Below are 18,588 nucleotides of genomic sequence, written 5' to 3'. Positions count from 1 at the left end.
TGGCCACATAAAGGACTAGCGGAAGGGTGGGACAGGGCCTGGTCCAAGGAGATCAGGCAGCCAGATGGGGGCAAGGAGCCCCAGCAGGGCCCAGGGGGCCTTAGTTCTCACATGGAGGGTGTTGGGTGAGGCCTGTTTGCCTGGGTTCCCGAGGCCAATTGGGGCCATAGGAGGGAGTCAGGGACTGTCACGGGGAGAGACAGTTGTCTGTCAGGATCTCAGTCTGGGTCTTGAGCAGCCCCAGGTCCTGTACCCAGGGGCAGTTAACCACAGGCCCCAACATCACCATCCCCTGCTTCCCCACCTGCCCCATGCAGCAGGGAACAGTGATGATCCCTATTTTATTTCATTATTTTTATTTATCTTTTATTGATTTTTTACAGAGAGGAAGGGAAAGAGATAGGGAGCTAGAAACATCGATGAGAGAGAAACATCGACCAGCTGCCTCTTGCATACCCCCTACCAGGGATGTGCCCGCAACCAATGTACATGCCCTTGACCGGAATCAAACCTAGGACCTTTCTGTCCGCAGACCGACGCTCTACCACTGAGCCAAACCGGTTTCGGCAAGATGATCCCTATTTTACAGAGCCAGAAAACTGAGTCTTGGTGCCTGCCACTACTCCCATAGCCTCCTGCTTCCCCCAAGGGCTGACCAGGCTGGTCCGGGGGAGAAACAGGCGTATTCCAATTCTGGCCCCTCCTAGTGGCCAAGTGGGCAGACAAGTTCCTGCCCATAGGAACCCCCAGAAGCCCGGAGGCTGGCACTGCCCCAAAGAGCTGTGTGGCACTGGGAACACTGCTCCCCTCTGCTTTATTCTGAGGCCTTGGGGATACACATGGCAGCACCCAATACCCAAGCCCTGAGAGAGTCTGAGGGTTGCGCTGAAGAAGTCCCTCCCTACTCAAGGGCCTTCTCTCCTGGTTTGTGGATGAGATGCTCCCTCTAGTGGTGGCATGGGGGCACTCCCACAACATGGCAATTCACAAGGCTTCTTTGAGACAAGCAGATGCCAGGTGGGGAAACTGAGGTTCCAAGAGGACTACCAGTTTGCCTAAGGTCTTAGATTGAGTTGGTGTCAGAGCCATAGAGACCTTGATGTGGAGATCGGGGACCCTAACCCCAAGGTGCATGTGATCAGAGAAGGCTGACGGCAGGAAGAAGCTGAGGTTGTGACTCTGCCAGGGCAGAGGTGGGAGAAGTGGGCGGGAGGAGGAGCTCTGGTAAATACCTAGGAGGTAGTGAGCATATGGGGTGCAGACAGGAGCCTCGGGAGGTACATGGAGAGGACAGAGGGAGCAGGAACAGCTCAGTTCAGGCTGTTAGGCTCTCGGGGTCTGTGGCGTCCTGGAGGAGGTGTTTCGCCAGTGGATGAGGCTAAAGCCACAGGGAGATGGCTGGGCTGGCAAGAGGGCAATGTGAGGGAGGATGGGGCGCCTGCAGCCAGGGGCAGGTGTCAGGGGGAAAGAGCAGGACTTGGTGAAGGGGCCACGGGGAGCACAGATTTCAGAGGCAGGGGAAGAGGACAAGCACCCTGAGGGAGATGGAGAAGGAAAAGGAACATTCAGAGAGAAGAAGCTCAAGGTGAGTGTGGTCAGGGGTGCAAGGAAGGGGCTGTGACCGAACACCAGTGAGGCCAGTGAGATGGGCTGGAAGATGTGTTCCTCGATTGTGACAAGTGGGCACTGATGACCTTGGGGAAAGATTTTTGGGGGGCGTGGAGAGGCCAGGGTCTGGCTGCCAAGGACAAGGCACACAGGGTGCGAGGAAGGAGGGGGACAGATGGATTCAGCAACTCTGGGCAGTGCCAACTGCATGACATGATTGCACAGGACGGTATGAATATGTGATCCCAATCTCAGGCAGAGGTGTGGAAGATCACGCCAGACTGTGGGTGGTGGGAACCTACAGGAGGTTCAATCACTGATGAGTTTTAGCTTCTGCTATCCCTTACTTGCCCAAATTTTCTACCATAAAAATGTTATTTTTGGGATCACACACACACAATAACTGCTGACATTAAAGTGGGGTAAAGGATAAAGAGAAATTGAGTGGTATAAAAGGACAGAGTTGGGGCACAGGGCAGGAGAGACATGAACCATTAATGGTTGAGAGGAAAGAGGCAGCGAGGAGGTGCAGAGGGAGACAGAGGAGATGGAGCCTGTGCTGGAGATGGTGGGGGTCGTTGTGGCCTTGCCCAGAGGTGAGACTCTTGGAGGGGAGGAAGGGAGGAAGGGAGGTGGCAAGCAAAGACATGGCTGTATTTACCAGAGAGCCAGTTGTCATTGGCCCCGGGGAGTCCATTTTGTCCTTGGGGAAGAAGACAGCCAAAGTGGGCAAGTCTGGGCTATCCTCCAGGGAAAGCCTCAGCGAACCTGCTCTGTGCCTGCTCAGGAACCCAGGGGACAGACCCAACTGGGCAGAGCGGCCTCAAGGCTCCAGCAGAAAACTGCTGAGCCCCACACCAGGCACATGGTGGCAGCAGGTGGGGCCGGTCTCCCTATGACAGCCCTTGCCACTGTTGCTGTCCCCAGGACTCCCCTCTGAAGGCCGTGCAGATGCTCTGGGTGAACCTCATCATGGACACGTTCGCCTCACTGGCGCTGGCCACCGAGCCGCCCACCGAGACCCTGCTTCTGAGGAAGCCTTACGGCCGCAACAAGCCCCTCATCTCGCGGACCATGATGAAGAACATCCTGGGCCACGCCGTCTACCAGCTCACCCTCATCTTCACACTGCTCTTTGTTGGTGAGTCCCCCACCCCACCCAGCATTCTGATTTACACCCACTTCCTGTTTGCCAGTGGGGGGGCGGAGGCCCAGGGAGATGAAGTTAGCTGTTCAGGGTCACAGAGCAAGACTTGGGCAGAGCCAGGTTCTGTCCTGTATCTGGCCAACCCTCAAACCAAGGCTTTTTCCACAGACGCCAGCTCCGAACACTGAGTACACCCTACATAAGGCGGTGCCCAAGTGTTGATAAATGCCCCTCACGCCAGCCCCAGAGGAGCATAACACTTTGGGGGAAATGACTGGCCCCTTCTCTGATGCATTCCTACATCCTTGCCCTGTGGAAGGCTACCTCAGTGAGGCTTCCTACACACCTGCCTACCCACCAGTTATTCCCACAATACCTCACTTAGGCTGCCAACCACTCGTGAGGCAGGCACCTTTGCCATCACACCCCATGACAATGCTAACAGCAAGCAAAGAGAGGTGAGGTGACTTGCCCAAGGGCACGCAGTCTGAGGAGGAGCCTGGGCAAAGAACCACGTCTAGATGGGCTAAGACTGGCCTGGTCTCCATGAGTGCTTCAGAGATGATCCATGCAGAGCCCACCCCCTGGTAATAGTTGAGAAAATAGACGCCCAGAAAGTGGAAGAGGCTTGCCCATGGTACACAGCAGTCAGGCCCAGCTAGAGGCCCTGTCTGGGCAGGCTCCCTTCATGTGAGCCTCCTTGAGCTGGACTTTCAAAACCAAGACGCACTTGCCTTAAGAGGACAGAGGACAGATGGCACGGTCCTGTTCCTCAGAAGGCAGGCCTCTTCCAGAAATCTCCAAAGTGGAGTGTTGGCAGGGCCATAGTGAAGAGCACATGAGAAGCCTTGCAGGAAGCCACAGAAAGGCAGAAGTAGGAGACTCCCAGAAAAAGTCTCCCAGGGAGAGAAGAGGGCAGCCCCTGCCTTACTTGCTGGCTTTCCCATTTGAGCATCTACCCTCAGAGGTCTTGGGTTCAGGTGTACAGTTCTCACACAGGAAACCCCACAAGCCCTCCTGGCGCCACCTTGCATAGGCACACCATCAGCGGGTGTCCACACAATACCGGGGTGCTCTGCCCTCCTCCGTGTGACAGCTCAGCTGTAAGAGAAGCGGCAACATGGGTGTGTCCGAGCCAGTCTGGCCGAGGATCCCAGCCTCCACATGGGAATTATATCTCTTATAATAGTCCCCTGAGCTTCCAAATATCTCAGCAAGGGACACGCCCAGTTACAAAAAGCAGCACTTTTGGGAGACCCCCAAAGCCATGGCCTCCCACCAGGTATCTCTAGTTCACCTCCAGTCATCGCAGTCCAGATGAGCCTGTCATGTTTTTATTAGCAACGTCGCCTGATAACACAGCCAGCATCCCACCTTTACCAGCTTTCCATGGAAAAGTGGAAGGAAGTTCACTAAGGTCTTGTTCCCTTATCCTCTAAGGCTTAGAGGATAAAGGGTTTTGTTACCCCTTCACTCACCTCATGACCACCCAGCAGCACAGGCCTACCTGCCCCGTGTCCGGGGCACACCTCCATGCCTGGGCTGCCCCCCCTTGCTGCAGGGCCCAGGGTCTTCCCCCACCCAGCTCCCGCACTCTCGGCTTGGCAGGTGAAAAGATGTTCGAGATCGACAGCGGGAGGAATGCCCCCCTGCACTCACCACCCTCGGAGCACTACACCATCATCTTCAACACCTTCGTCATGATGCAGCTCTTCAACGAGATCAATGCCCGCAAGATCCATGGGGAGCGCAACGTCTTTGACGGCATCTTCCGGAATCCCATCTTCTGCACCATCGTGCTGGGCACCTTTGCCATTCAGGTAGGCAGGCCACCATTTAACCTGGGCCAGCGGGCAGTGGGCAGCTGGAGCTCCCTGCAGTGTCCTGAGAGCCCAGGCCTCTAGCCTGGCCCCTGATGGCCCATCTCTCTGTCTGTCTCTGTCTCTGCTCCCGTGGACCTCCAGATAGTGATCGTGCAGTTTGGGGGGAAGCCATTCAGCTGCTCTCCGCTGCAGCTGGACCAGTGGATGTGGTGCATATTCATCGGGTTAGGAGAGCTCGTCTGGGGCCAGGTAAGTTCTGAGTGGGTTATGGGAAGTGCCTCTTAGTGGGAGAAGGGAAAGAGCATTGGCCAGGAAATCCAGGAGCCCCAGGAATGGGTCCCAGTGTGGCCCGGGACAAGGCCCTCCCTGCCACTGGGCATCTGAGCAATGAAAGTTGGCCCAGGTCCCAGATGCTTGTCATTTGGGTATCATCATTCTGATTTTTTGCCATATATCTAGGTACCACTGATCATGTTATTTACTTAATAGTTTCTTGTAATTGTATCAGGCTTTTTTTCATTGAAATTTATTTCAAAAGACAATTTTATATTACTAACATGAGTGGGAAGTCAGTATCACTTGTCATAAATAGAAGCTAACCAAGAAATAATGTAAAGTGAACAATGATATTAAACTCTAACCTGATGCCATGGTCTGCCAAGGCTCAGAGCCTACAGGCAGCTAGCTGTCAAAAAAGGAGATCAGTTAGGAGGTGTTACTGATGGTGCTGATGGGAGATGAGTAGTTGGAGCCACACCAAAGAGAGGCTCCTTCAGAGGCTCCGAGGGAACAAAAAGGCAATCTGCCATGTGGCAGACCTACTCAGTGCTGTGCCTCTGGCCATCTGAGATCCTCCTGGCTTTAGGCACCACTGGACTGGGTGCTCTGTGCAGCCCTTTCAACTATGACCCTAGGACATTCTCCCACCAGTTCCCTTTCCTACTGTTGCCTGTGTTCTCGGGACACACACACACACACCCATCAAAGGGCTCACAATTTGCAGCTCAAAGATCCTAACCAGGACTTTTGGTGTTTATGAGACACAAGCTGGGCCAAAGGGACTTTATCTCTGAGGTGCTCTGTCACCCAGGCAGGGGGCCCCAATGGACCTGAGACAGTGTTCTTGCCTCCAAGCTGTTCCCAGGCTTGGGTGGGATGTTTCAGTGGCAGAAATTAAGTAGAAGAAAAGAAAGTTTAGTTTTATTCAAAAATGTTTTTAACTTCTGGACTTCTTGGAAGAGTTGATAAACTAGATTTGACTCAGGAAACCCCATTCCCTGGGCACCCCCAGGGCCAGGCCATCTTTTTTCCCCTGGGGCCCACTCCCTTAGAGAGCTCAGGGTGTCTGGGTGAGCAGACTCCTAATGCCTAAGTACGTTGCCAGCAGGCAATGCCCACCTTAAACTACCAGGGAACCCTTAAAGCTGTGTTGATGTCAGCCCCTCTATCCCTGCAGGGGATACAAGGAGCCTCTGACCACTGCCACCTTGGTTCCCCCATAAGGCTGCCTCTTAAGCCTCATGGACAAATCCTTTGTAGAAAGAGGAAGAATGAAGGTTTCCTCCTTCTCATGTAGCCTCCCCTAGTTAGGAAGGCAACGATTCCCAGAATCCCCAAATTGGCTCTCCCCAGGTTATGTAGGTCCTGAGACCCTCTTGCTCAGGTTGGGTGCCCAGGACCCAGAGGCCTCAGGAGGAGGGAGCCCAGAAGCCTGAGCGCCCACCAAGCTCGTGCATGGCATCTTAGACACACCATCTCGCTTCACCCTCCAGCCCAGAGAATTGCCTTCAGCTTTACAGATGGGAAAACCAGAGCTCAGAGAGCTTGAAGGACTTGCCCAAGGTTACATGACCAGGAAGGTGTGGTGTACTCAAAGTCACATCTGTCCAACTCCTAGAAGCCAGGATTTTCCACTGTGCCCCCTTGACTCTGGATGAGTGAATGAATTAAAAAGCAAATTAATAAGAGATTTAAAATTGAATTGGGATGAGTTAATTAGTTGAACATGTAAGGAAGTAATTGGGTCAGAGAAGCAGGAGATTGGGAGAGCAAGGAGGGGGTGGCAGGGAGGGAAGGAGGCTGACTAAGGGACAGCCCCCATTGCCCTGATCTTGCCACATCCCCTGCAGGTCATCGCCACCATCCCAACCAGCAGGCTCAAGTTCCTCAAGGAGGCGGGCAGGCTCACGCAGAAGGAGGAGATCCCGGAGGAGGAGCTCAACGAGGACGTGGAGGAGATAGACCACGCCGAGCGGGAGCTGAGGCGGGGCCAGATCCTATGGTTCCGAGGCCTGAATCGGATCCAAACCCAGGTACAGGAGGCTCCCAGGGCTGGGCCCACGCCTGGCCGGGCAGGCAGGTGATGGAGTGAATGTGCTCCATACCACCTCCCAGGGCCACAGAGGTCAGGGTCCTGCTCGCACCACCTCACCAGCTTTTTCCGTGCCCACGTTCCTTGCACGCACTCTCGAGTGGCTGCTGAAGAAACAGTGGCCTCCTCAGGAATGTCCCACATCACCTTCTCAGTCAGCAAGGGATCAGACTGGGGGGTCAGGGGTTACCCCTGAGCAGGGAGAGTGGGCCAAAGAGCTGAGGGGACTTAGGGACTCTAGTCAGGGCTGCAGGGCAGCTACTAGAAGGGACAGCCCAAGGCTGGAGACTGGTCTCCAGGAGGCCAAGATGGCAGCTTCAGGCCAGGGTTGGCCCCAAATTCTCCCAGGACCAGGGGCCCGTGAGATCCGGGGCTTATACACATTCACACATCGTCGTCCTCCATAATGGTCTTCCGGGTTCTCAGGCAGCTCTGGGAAGCAAAGCTTGGTTTTCACTCACAGATACACACATGCATGCCAAAGACACCTGCAGAGCACACGTGTTTCTTCCCCAGCACAGAGACTGCATGGCTGCCACATGCCAGGTGCTACAATGTGCAGCCCTCCCACCACGCGCTGCAGGCTCTCATGGGAGCCAGCCCCTCTGCCTGGATTGGGGTTACAGTTCACATCATGCTTTCACAGCCTAGGTAACTGAGAGAGGGTCCATCTCTTACCCAGACCACCTGGGAGAGCTGTATCTGGCAAGTTCATGGCCCCCACCCCATCCCACTCTGGGATGTGTTTCAGAGACCCCACCTGCATCCTGCCTGGTGGCCTAGCACTTCACTTAATAAACATAACGAACAGGTCACCTGGGCTGCCTCACACCCACAGTGCGTTGTCCCAAACATCATCTCACTGACCTTCCCAGCCCCCTGAGAGGTAGGTAAGCCTCCTCCAGTTTTAGAGGGGGCAGGGGTTTAAAGGGGAGGCAGCCCTTTCTGAGAGCTGGGGTGGGGGACAGAGGCAGGTTTCAGCCCCAGAGCCACCTGAAGGATGCAGCCTGGGCTCCTCCCCAGCAAGAATCGGGCACCCCGCCTGCCGGGCCACTCTCGGAGCACATGGCTGTTACCAACCTGCGCAGAGCCTTTCAGGGGTCTCGAGGTTGCAGGACACCGGGACTGTAGTTTCTTGAATGGACAGAGTGCCTATCCAGCTTGGCTCTTAAGGAACACTAACACAGGCCAAGTGCTTGCCACTCACAGAATACCCTGCCAGGTAGGTGGCATCGTCCCTTCAGAAGGATAAGAAACTACACTCAGAGAGGTGACTTGCCCAAAGTCACCTAGCTTGTAAGTGGCATAGCTGAGATTTGGGCCAAAGTCTGTCCACCCAGAGCCCCCACCATACCACTCAGGCTCCACCCCTGACCCCAAGTGGCACTAAGCTCCCCTCTCACTTCCAAACACCATGTTTAATCAACCCCAGCCCAGCCCACTGGCCCCTGGGGTCCTCCATGGGACCCTGGGCCTGCAGATGGGCCAGAACCGAGCAGACATCTTTCAGAGCCTTGGAGTGTGTCTGGTACTTTTTATTTTTATTTCAGTGACGTCGTCATTGTTGCCGTGGCTGCGGCTGTTCTCGTGGCATTGCGCCTGTCAGTCGTGTAGCTGTTGTGTTCGTTCTTCTCGCAACTTGTCTCGTTCTCTCCTCCGTTGCAGATTGAAGTAGTCAATACTTTCAAGAGCGGGGCCTCCTTTCAGGGGGCCCTGCGGAGACAGTCCTCCGTCACCAGCCAGAGCCAGGACGTAGCCAATCTCTCTAGCCCTAGTCACGTGTCGTTGTCCAATGCTCTTTCCTCTCCGACCAGCCTTCCTCCTGCTGCAGCTGGGCGTGAGTGTGAATCCTTACCGCCTCGGGCACCACCGACGCTAGCGCCGGGCGGGCAGGCGGGCAGGGGCCGGGACACCAAGGACATGGGGGGGCAGCCAGTCATGCTTAGGCCCAGTGGGCTGAGGGCCACCATAGTCAGTGATGGGGGCCGGTCTCTCGGTGGGCAGAGTCAGCTGGGGTCAGAGTCAGGAGTTACAACCAGTCAGTCAAGGGGTCGGGAGGGTCACAAGTAGTCAAAAAGTTTGGATCAGTCAAATGATCACCAGAAAGGTTTCAATAATTAAATATCCCCCTGCACTACAAGGTCCCAGGAGCCAAGGGGGAGCAGTCAGCCAGGGGGCACAAGGTGTCCCAATCAGTCTAGGGTCATATCAGTGACAGAAAGCTGGCTCACAAGGACAAGGGTCAGAGTTGGCCAGGAAATCACAGTCTCCAGTCAGTCAGGCAAAGGGTTACTGTGGGTCAAGGCCCTCAGGGGTCACAGTCAGGCACAGTGAGGTCCAGCGAAGGGAGTGGTCACTGTAGGCCAGAGGTCATAGTCCATCTGGGGTCCCAGGAGATCACAGCCCAGTGGTTCGGAACCCTCTGCCCTCTCTCCATGCACACCTAAAAGCATCAGCTGCCTCATACCACTCTCCCTGCATGCTCAAGGTCTGATGCCTTCCTAGAAAGGACAAGGCCCCTAACTTGACCTCAGTGGGCCAAGCTTCAGGTCTCGTGTGGAGCTGGAGGCCCTGAGGGATCTGGTCTAGTCCTTGGCTTCCTGCCTTCCTTACCTGAGCAACAGCCTGGGGCTCTGACCCCCTCCATCACTTCCCTCCTGCCCAGCTCGTCACCTCATGCCATCGCTTTTTACCTGAATCTCTTCTCTGGCCTTGTCTAGATCTTTCTGAACCCCTATGTCCTCAGGTCTCAGAGCAAATAAGTAGTCTGTTTACCACCTTCCTCCCTTTCCTTGTCTCTAAACTGCAAGGGAGCCCTGTTCTGATCTTCTCAGATGGCCCCGATGTGTTCCCTTAGCCAGCCCTTGGGCTTCTTTGAGGAGGCATAGACTCCAGAAGGCATCTCTTGATACTTTATGAGATGCCCCTCCCCCCATCCAAACACAGAGCACCCATAACACACTGCACAGGAGAGGACCCGTGTGCTAGGCGGGAACTATGCCATCTGAGCCCTCTGGCAAGGGACATGAGCCACAAAGAGCCTGTTGATGGCATATGTTCATGTCCCATGATCTTTCAGTGGATGCAGTCCTGCCAGTTATGCATGATGACAGGAAGGATGCAGAAAATGTGGGAAAGCCCCTCATTGTTCATTCATTCGTTAGCACAGAACCACAGTAATGGGGAGGCCAGACTAGCCAAGGTGATGCGCAGACCTATTTGAGCAGATGCTGTCCAGACTCACATTCCCATGAGGTATCACTAGGAAATCACTGCCAGGCTTTCTCAGGGCAGGAAACCAGAGCCAGTGATGAGGTCCCGTCCTCTCCCCTACGCATTAGAGAGCCCTCCCCTTAGTGAGAGGCCCTCACCCAGCTGACCTACTTCTGCATCAGCTTAGCTCTGACCTTGCTCCGTGACCAGAAGTGTTCTGGCCGAGAAAGCCATTTGAGGAAGATTCCATTCCTTTGGTTTCTGCCACTCCACCCCGTGACACCTGCATCCTTCTGGCTGGCTCTGACCGCCAGAAGCCTAGCTTCTGAGTGCACACTTAGTTCTTTGTCCATCCTGGTCCAGCCTTCTTCTTGAAGTGTGGCACTTTGCACTGGCCACAAAAGAGCCGCTCTGACATTCCTGCTTCTCAGCCTTTGGAAGTCTTCCTTTGGCTTTTCCCCCTCCCCTTGGCTTTCAGGCTAAAAGAAAGAGCTCAGTCATCTCAAACCTTAGCCATTGAATTCTCATCTTTTCTTCTGTCATTTGTAAAGCCATTCAGTAAGGCTGGTCTTGGGACAGTTAGTTCTTAGCAATTCTCCTTCAGAGAAATGACCATTTCTGCCCACCCTCCACTTACTTCCTATCTCTAAGCCAATTTTCCCTTTATCCCAGGGTGACCCCAACTTTGGAACAGCCTTTGAAAAGGAGCCTGTGCCCTAGCCGGTTTGGCTCAGTGTTTAGAGCATCAGCCTGCAGACCAAAGGGTCCCAGGTTTGGTTCTGGTCAAGGGCACATACCTTAGTTGCAGGCTCTTCCCCACCCAGACCCTGGTCCAAGCTCCTCCAGGAGGCAACCAATCGATGTGTTTCTCTCACGTCAATGTTTCTCTCTGTCTTTACCTCACTCTTCCACTCTCTCTTTAAAAAAAAAAAAAAAAAAAAAAGGAGCCTTTAAGCCTTGACCCTTAATTCTCTCAGAGACCTCAAAGGGGCTTATCAGGCAGAGCTCCCTCCCCCAGCCACCACCTTGCCTCTCCCCCAGGAAGCATGCTTCCTTAAGAACCTTGTATTCCTACCCTCTATTGTAGAATCCAGCCTGTAATTCTAGGCCCATTCTTGGACCCTTTCTTGGACCTATGGTCTCAAAAAGAGCCTGTCTGTCCCCTTGCCCAAGGGTACTGGTTCCAAAGGGATCGCAACCTCTGTGGTTTCCGTGCACACACTCTGGTCAACATAGTCACAATGCAAACTCTAAATAAATACCCCTAGTTCCTCTTTTGCTGAAATAGTTTCTATAACAATGTCACATCCTTTGGTTTCCAAGGTCTCTGAGGACCCCCTAGATATCAGGCAGGGTCCCTTCAGAAGCCAAAGGCCGTCTTCCCATGGGGAGGTGTGCAGCAGGTGGCCAGGAGTAAGACTGGGTGAGATGAAGCTGCCTCCCGCCTCCTCTCAGCAGGGTCCTCTTCCTGGGGGTTCTCCAGCAGAGGAGGGTGACCATGTGCATGCTGCATGGAAAATGCTGGTGTCTGTGAGCTCTGACGGAGCCAAACCACTGTGCCCTGGGTTATCAAGAGTTGGCTATAAAAGCCAGGGGCAGGGCACTCTTGTACTGACTTCTGACTCATGACATCAGGGTGAGGAACCTGCTCCGCCCACAACACACATCCCTCCCCCAGCACCACTGTGAGATGGAGGGCCCCAGGCAGAAAAAATGCATGTGGTGCTAGGACAGTCCCATCCGACTGGCATCTGGAATGTTCAAGAAGGAACTCTGGTTTCTTGCTTTCTTCTTCTGATTTAGTCACAAACAAGTTTGTTTTACCCCCAGAAACTTAATAACACACCCTCCTGACGTATCCTTGAGCCTCACTCAACATCTTCCCAAGCAGTTGCCTACATCCTTCACTTCACATATGCCTCCAGCTGAAACAGGAGGGGGGAGGATCTGCCAATACATCCATTTAACTGAAAAAGACACTGAGGCTCAGAGAAGTGGACTGTCTTGCCCAAGATCACTTAGTAAGTGAGTGGCAAGAGGTCTGAGTGCAAAGTCCCTCATTTTTCCTACCACCCCAGAGCTCTTCCCAGCCAAGACAAGCCCACAGACCTGGAGCCCACAGAGGCTGAATTTCCACTCTGGAACCAGCACTCACACCCACAGCCTCCTCCAGCAAAAGAGCTAATCCTCAAGGTCCCAAGCCCAAAGGAGTTGTTTTTCTGCTTGACTCTCCCCAGCCTGGCAGGGACGGGAGAAGGGGGCTTTCCCAATGGTGATCAAGGACAAATCAGCATTCAGCTCTTTGACCCAAGGCCAAGTTGCACAACTCCTCTGCCTTATTCCCCTCAAATTCCTAACCCATCTCCAGCCACCTTTGTATATAGCACGTTTGTAGCAGGCTCCGTGTTCATCAGTGAAAGTCCTGCTTCTTCAAACCAGCCAGGCCACAAACCCCCAAGACCAGCCACTGTCTCTGGACACTGCTCCTTCTAGACAGGACTCTCCTGCTCCCACTTCCCCCTCCAGACTCCGGGTTCTGAGGACTGCTGTGGCAAGGAATGTGCATCTCTTAGGGGAGGGACTAGGAAAGGAAAGGACGCTGGACCTCTCATTAGCACGTTGGTAACTAGCTCAGTGCAGTCTTGGGTTGACAAGAAAAATGGCTTGCTTCTGGGATGGTGGGGGACCCTAGACCTCTCTGCTTTCTGAATATTCCATGTGTTTGTTTCCCTAGAGGGCTAGAGAACCCTGGACACAGAGTTCAGCAAGAGAGAGTGAAATTAAAAGAGGTTGTGAGTCTTTAACCTTGAGCCTGAAATGAATGTGAATCAGTCCCAGACTCTTGGCTTCCTTGAAGCCGGGTAAACATTCGAGTATGTCGAACCATCGCAGGCCAGGGCCTCTGCATTTCCTCAGAGCCCTCCTGCTCCCTTTGTGCTGATGAAACCAAAATGCCTGGAACCTCTCCCCTCCCCCCATGCCCCTTGCAGCTCATTCCACAAAACCCCGTCTTCAGGGTAGGCAGGAAGGGGAGATGGAAGAGCTTTTTTTCTTCCCATATTTTTTTCCATTTCAGCCGTGGAGAGAACCGAAGTGGAGACTTGAGATGGCCGTGGCGGGGTGTCCCAAAAAGTCTTGTCCCCACAGTCTTGTCCAGAGCAGTTCATTCTTTCTGTTGTCTCCATGCCAGGGGGAGGGCAGGGGACCTGCATCTCATTGTGTGTTGTCCCCTCTGCGTTGTCAGTCACTTGACAGGGTCCTGCAACCATCCCTCCTCCTCCACTAGGGGCTCTGGCTGGAATCTTAATACAATTCAGCACCTCCGAACATTCTGGGCACTAGGCTGGGCAGCTACTACAATAATAAGTATTCCCATTTCACAGATCAGAAAACTGAGGCCTGCAACACCTTTTTTGTTGTTTGCACTTAATCAATGGTGTAGTGGCCCACTACTTATAAGGGCATCAGAATATTAATAATCTCTACAGAGCCACAGATATGGAGTCCAAGGAGAAAGAAATCTCAGGGCAGCCAAATAGCCATCATGGAGCGCCAGCACTACTGCACCACATCTGGCTGGCCCTCACTCGACACCTGAGGCCTCCTATTAAAGCAGTGGACAGGGTTCTTTGGAGTCCCCAGCCAATAGCACATAAAAAGAAGGGGGACAGAGATGCTTTTGAGAAGACAAGGGAAAATCAGAACTAGTAAGTGATGGCTAACATCAAAGAAGAACTTTTTTTAAAAAAAAATATACTTTTATTGATTTCAGAGAGGAAGAGAGAGGGGGAGAGAGATGAAAACATCAATAATGAGAGCAAATAATTGATTAGCTGCCTCCTGCACGCCCCACACTGAGAATCGAGCCTGCAACCTGGACATGTGCCCTGACCAGGAATCAAATAGTGACCTCCTGGCTCATAGGTCGACGCTCAACCACGGAGCCACTCCAGCCAGGCCAAGAAGAGCTTTTTTTTTGCTTTTTTTTTAATATATTTTATTGATTTTGTACAGAGAGGAAGGGAGAGAGATAGAGTTAGAAACATCGATGAGAGAGTCATCGATCAGCCGCCTCCTGCACACCCCCTACTGGGGATATGCCCACAACCAAGGTACATGCCCTTGACCGGAATCGAACCCGAGTCCCTTCAGTCCCCAAGCCGACGCTCTATCCATTGAGCCAAACCGGTTTCGGCAAGAACTTTTTTTTTCCTTTTCTTATTTTGTTGATTTTTCTTTCATTTCTAGAACTTTAAAAAAATAATAATAATAACTGTAGGTTCTTACACAAGACCAAAAGATTCTTGGCAAAGCCCACTTCTTCTCTGTGTACTCTAAATGAAAAGTCAGAGGAGCATATGATGTGCTCTAGGAAGACTCCCCTATGGAAAAGTAAAATAAAGCCTGAGCTGTGACACTTGAAAACCATCAGCCACAGTCAGCAAGAAAATTCATGTCCATGGACAGGCTTTCCCCACCTTGCCCCGCAGCGAGCTGCCCCTGGGTTTACTCCTCCCGTCCTCTGTGCCCCAGAGGCCCGTGGTGTGGGAGCAGCCACCCAGCCATGCAGGGTGCCTGCAGGACCACAGCCGCTTCGGCTGAGGCTCTGCTCCTTGGAGGCACTGATGTGCTGCCCCCACTGCACTCCCCTTGCTGCTGCTCCCCTGTGAGGTGGGCTGGGAAAAGAGAGGGAAAAACCTTTGTCCCAAATCCCATCAATCTCTTGAGATAACAGTCATGGCTCCCCCTCCCAGGTGTCCAGAGGAGGGACCCCTCTCTTCTAAGTGAGGGTCCTGTTCTCTGCACCCTGCAAGGACAGAAATGGCCAGGGAGGGAGTGTGGCTCACCCACTGTCAAGCACCGGAAGTGACAGAGCTAGGACTCAGGCTCCAGGTCCAGGGTTCTTCCCACTAGCCCGGCGGATGCAAGGCCCCACCTCCTTCCATTCTTCAGAGAACCCAGGTTCCAACTTGCTATTTTGAGTTCAGTTCCACACCCCCTTAAAACCCCACCCAGGGCAGGGCTTGACCATCTGATTCTGGCCTCGTTTTTTTGGTTTTGTGTTTTTAAGGCACAAATGAAAATATCAAAATAAGGAACCCCAAAGCCCACTACAATGGCTGGCCAGGGCTTTGAGTCAATACTCGAGTGTTTACCTCCCAAATGCATGAAGGAAAGAAACGTTGGGTACAAAACGACCTCCGTTCACATTGTCCAGGCTTCCAAGTGTAGCGTGTGTCTGTCTGCGTGTGCCGTGTGGTCCCTGACCCCCACCGTGGCATGCTCCCCTCCCGAATGTCGCCCGTCCGCCGGCTCCTTTGTGCTTTCTGGCTGCCTCTGCTCTGCACCCCAGAAAGCTCTGAGTTGGCTTTGGTTTGCTTTGCTGCCTTCGTTTTGACATTCAGTTCTCTGTTTGGCCCTCGTGTGTCTTCTCTCATCCCGGTTTATCCATCTGTCTCTCCTTTCTGTTCCTTTTCTGTTCATGACATGTTATCTGTTCCATGTGGTATGGTTTCTTAACTGTGTGTGGGGTGTTTTGTTTTGTTTTTTAAGATTACTTTAAAAAAAAAAAATAGCCTCTCCTTCCTATTCTGTTCCCACCTGGCCCCGTTACCCTTCTGCATGGTCGAACCCGCTTTAAAGTTAACAAGGCTCAGTCTCTCCCTAGGTCTGGGTGCCCGCCAGAGTGGACCATGCTTCCTCTGACCAGTTTCCCATCATCTCTTTGATGGGCCTTGATTCCTCCTGTCCTAATATTGTCGTTTTGACCAAAACCAAAGCAATGTTAAAAAACCTCATGGATGCATATAACCTGAGCCTCTCTTCCACTCTTCCCTCTCCTGTCCATGCTCATAACACCCCGAGACTATGGATTCCACCCACTTGCTGTGCCCTAATCCCTCTCCCACCTGCCCCTTCCCCAAACCCCCAGGGCACACACACACGCCCTAGGGCACTGCTTTCTCACCCCTGCGCTTCCCTTGCAGATCCGCGTCGTGAAGGCGTTCCGTAGCTCTCTCTATGAAGGTCTAGAAAAGCCTGAGTCTCGAACCTCCATCCATAATTTCATGGCTCATCCTGAATTCCGGATCGAAGATTCACAGCCCCACATCCCCCTCATCGATGACACCGACCTGGAAGAAGATGCCGCGCTCAAGCAGAACTCGAGCCCGCCGTCATCGCTCAATAAGAACAACAGCGCCATCGACAGCGGGATCAACCTGACGACCGACACAAGCAAATCAGCTACCTCTTCAAGTCCAGGGAGCCCCATCCACAGCCTGGAGACGTCGCTTTAGCTGAGGACCCCGCCACCACCCACCTCCCCGGCACCCACCCATCCAGGCACCCAACTCACTCAAGCAGCAACGGAGCAACAACAGGAAACCAAATAATGGCGAGAAAACCAACGTTTCCACCCAACAGACCCTCTTTCTGGCTGTGATGCTGTTTGAACTCTTTTTCACTTTGAGGCAAGGGGCGGGATCTCCTCGGGGCTTAAGGGCCTGAGCGATCCTCTCAGAACAAGCCCTTCCTGGCTCCTGCCCACACATGGACCAGCCTTGCACCCGCCCAGCCGCCATGTCCCCTGCATGAATGTACTGCACACTTCCAGTCCTCCGCTTGTTTGGTTTGGGGGGGCTGGAGAGGGTTTTTGTTTGTTTTCTTAGGCGGGAACTGCAAACAGACTATTTTCTGAGACTATTTATCCAATCCCCTGGTCTGTGAATTTTTGAAATGCTTGCAAAGCATGGTCTCAGTTGTATAGGTTAATTTAACAACTTTTTGACATTGCAGAGCTTAACTCGCCTAGTAGATTTGCACCAATGGAACCGAAGAACTTCATAGACACTCACAAGGTTATCTCCATTTCTTTATATCTATATCAACGTATACTTACTCAAGACTGTATACGTCCATATAGATAGGTAGGGGGGAAAAAAAAAAAATATATATATATAAATATATATACATGGATATATAAAGTTTCTTTGCCGGCATGTTGCCTTGTTTCTGCTTAAATTGCTCTATTTTAACTTATTTATGTCCTAAAAGAAGAATGTAATTTGTTTACAAACCTGTAGATAATGTCTTTGGCTATTTGTATGGTTTAAGAACACTGGTGGCTGAGATGCTATAAAAAAAAAAACAGCTCAGCCCAACAGACACTTCCCTGGATTGTATCCTTGATGTTTTACAATAGCCATGCTCTGAAGTTTGCCTGCTATTTCCGTTCAACAATGTCACTACCACAGAAGGCTCAGGCAGAAGCCAAAAGTTACCGAGATCCCATGCTGAGGGCTTTCACACCATGCTCCGTAGACAAAGGGAGAGGAGAGAGAAGGCTTCCTGGCGCGCTGAGGGTGCTCCCGGCCCAAGGACGACGGAACAAAGCATTTGCTGAAGACTTTTCTCTCAGCGAAACTCACTTGGGTTTACAAAGAGCATTTCGAGAAGAGGTTCTCTTTGGCACTGTCTGTATAGAGATTGAGGTAGTGTTGCAATATTATAAATGCTATTGTGTTGATTTTTTTTGTTGTTGTTAGTAATTTAGAGGTTTGTTTCCTTATTAATTGCAGCATTTGAGCTGTTGGTGTAATTGGATGAGGATCATTATGGCTTGCTGCTTTTATTTTTATTTTTGAAGAAGAATAGCCTTTTTCTCTGCACTATTTAGATCCGAACAAACCTTATGATGTGTATATCGAGATGTATTCAGTGTGATTTTTAAACCAAATTGTCTTCCTATAGTCGCAATATATACTGTAGCCTTTTAACAGCAAGTCGCTTTCCCGACAGAAAGCCATTCTGAAACCCTACAGTATCGCAGGTGAGAAGAGGAGGTTATTTTTCCCTCGAGACAATTACAGCACTAGTAATCCCACTTAATAAGAGCTTATTTAATTGTATGTCAGCCTCTTAACTGCTAAGCACTTTGTGGGTATCAGCTTTTTTCATAAAAGAACTTTTGTATTTAATACAAAGTTTGCTTCGAGACTTTTCAGCATACGACCTTTTTCCATAAACTTGTACAGTGCAAAAGACATTTTGAATACCATGATCGATGACGTCCCATGCTTCAAGGAAAACCAAACACTTTCCGCCTCGCTTGTGAAATCCACTCCTCACAATGACCCTGCCCACAGTTGCTCTGCATCAGCCCAGCCCCCTCCCTTCTCCAGGCCCAGAGAACTCTTCCACACACGAGATGAGAGCCACTCGGGAAAAGAGCCATAGTCAGCTGGGAGGGCCTGCACCTGGAGAAACCTGAGGGTTTGGGACCCCAAGTCAGCCCATCCCACCTGGCACAACCTTCCTGGAAGGAGGACCGCCTTTGCACAAGAGCATCGCCTGAATGTCGTGAAGAAAGGTCTCTGAGTGTACCCAGCAGAGGAGACTGCACCCCCAAAGGGGCGACCAGCCCG

At 52.3% G+C, this 18,588-nt stretch overlaps 1 protein-coding gene across 11 annotated transcripts in view; it reads left to right on the top strand.

Moving 5' to 3' along the window:
- Window positions 1–18,141, top strand: part of ATP2B2 (ATPase plasma membrane Ca2+ transporting 2) — a 363,792-nt gene extending 345,651 nt beyond the window's left edge. For 7 of the 11 annotated variants that reach the window (XM_036431068.2, XM_036431062.2, XM_045579174.1 and 4 more), the window contains 5 exons: window positions 2,536–2,749; window positions 4,364–4,575; window positions 4,720–4,827; window positions 6,708–6,890; window positions 16,150–18,141. In XM_036431068.2, coding sequence (XP_036286961.1) covers window positions 2,536–2,749; window positions 4,364–4,575; window positions 4,720–4,827; window positions 6,708–6,890; window positions 16,150–16,461 — 1,029 coding nt within the window. In that variant the 3' untranslated portion in view covers window positions 16,462–18,141. Of the gene's footprint in view, window positions 1–2,535; window positions 2,750–4,363; window positions 4,576–4,719; window positions 4,828–6,707; window positions 6,891–8,614; window positions 8,787–12,896; window positions 12,952–16,149 lie in introns of all 11 variants that reach the window. The other 4 variants (XM_036431066.2, XM_036431065.2, XM_045579175.1 and 1 more) reach the window with 2 other exon arrangements.
- Window positions 18,142–18,588: the final 447 nt, after the last annotated feature.

The sequence above is a fragment of the Pipistrellus kuhlii genome, unplaced genomic scaffold (genome assembly GCF_014108245.1).
Source record: "Pipistrellus kuhlii isolate mPipKuh1 unplaced genomic scaffold, mPipKuh1.p scaffold_m20_p_11, whole genome shotgun sequence".
In the NCBI taxonomy this organism is placed as follows: domain Eukaryota; kingdom Metazoa; phylum Chordata; class Mammalia; order Chiroptera; family Vespertilionidae; genus Pipistrellus; species Pipistrellus kuhlii.
This window is presented reverse-complemented; position numbering and strand designations above follow the sequence as displayed.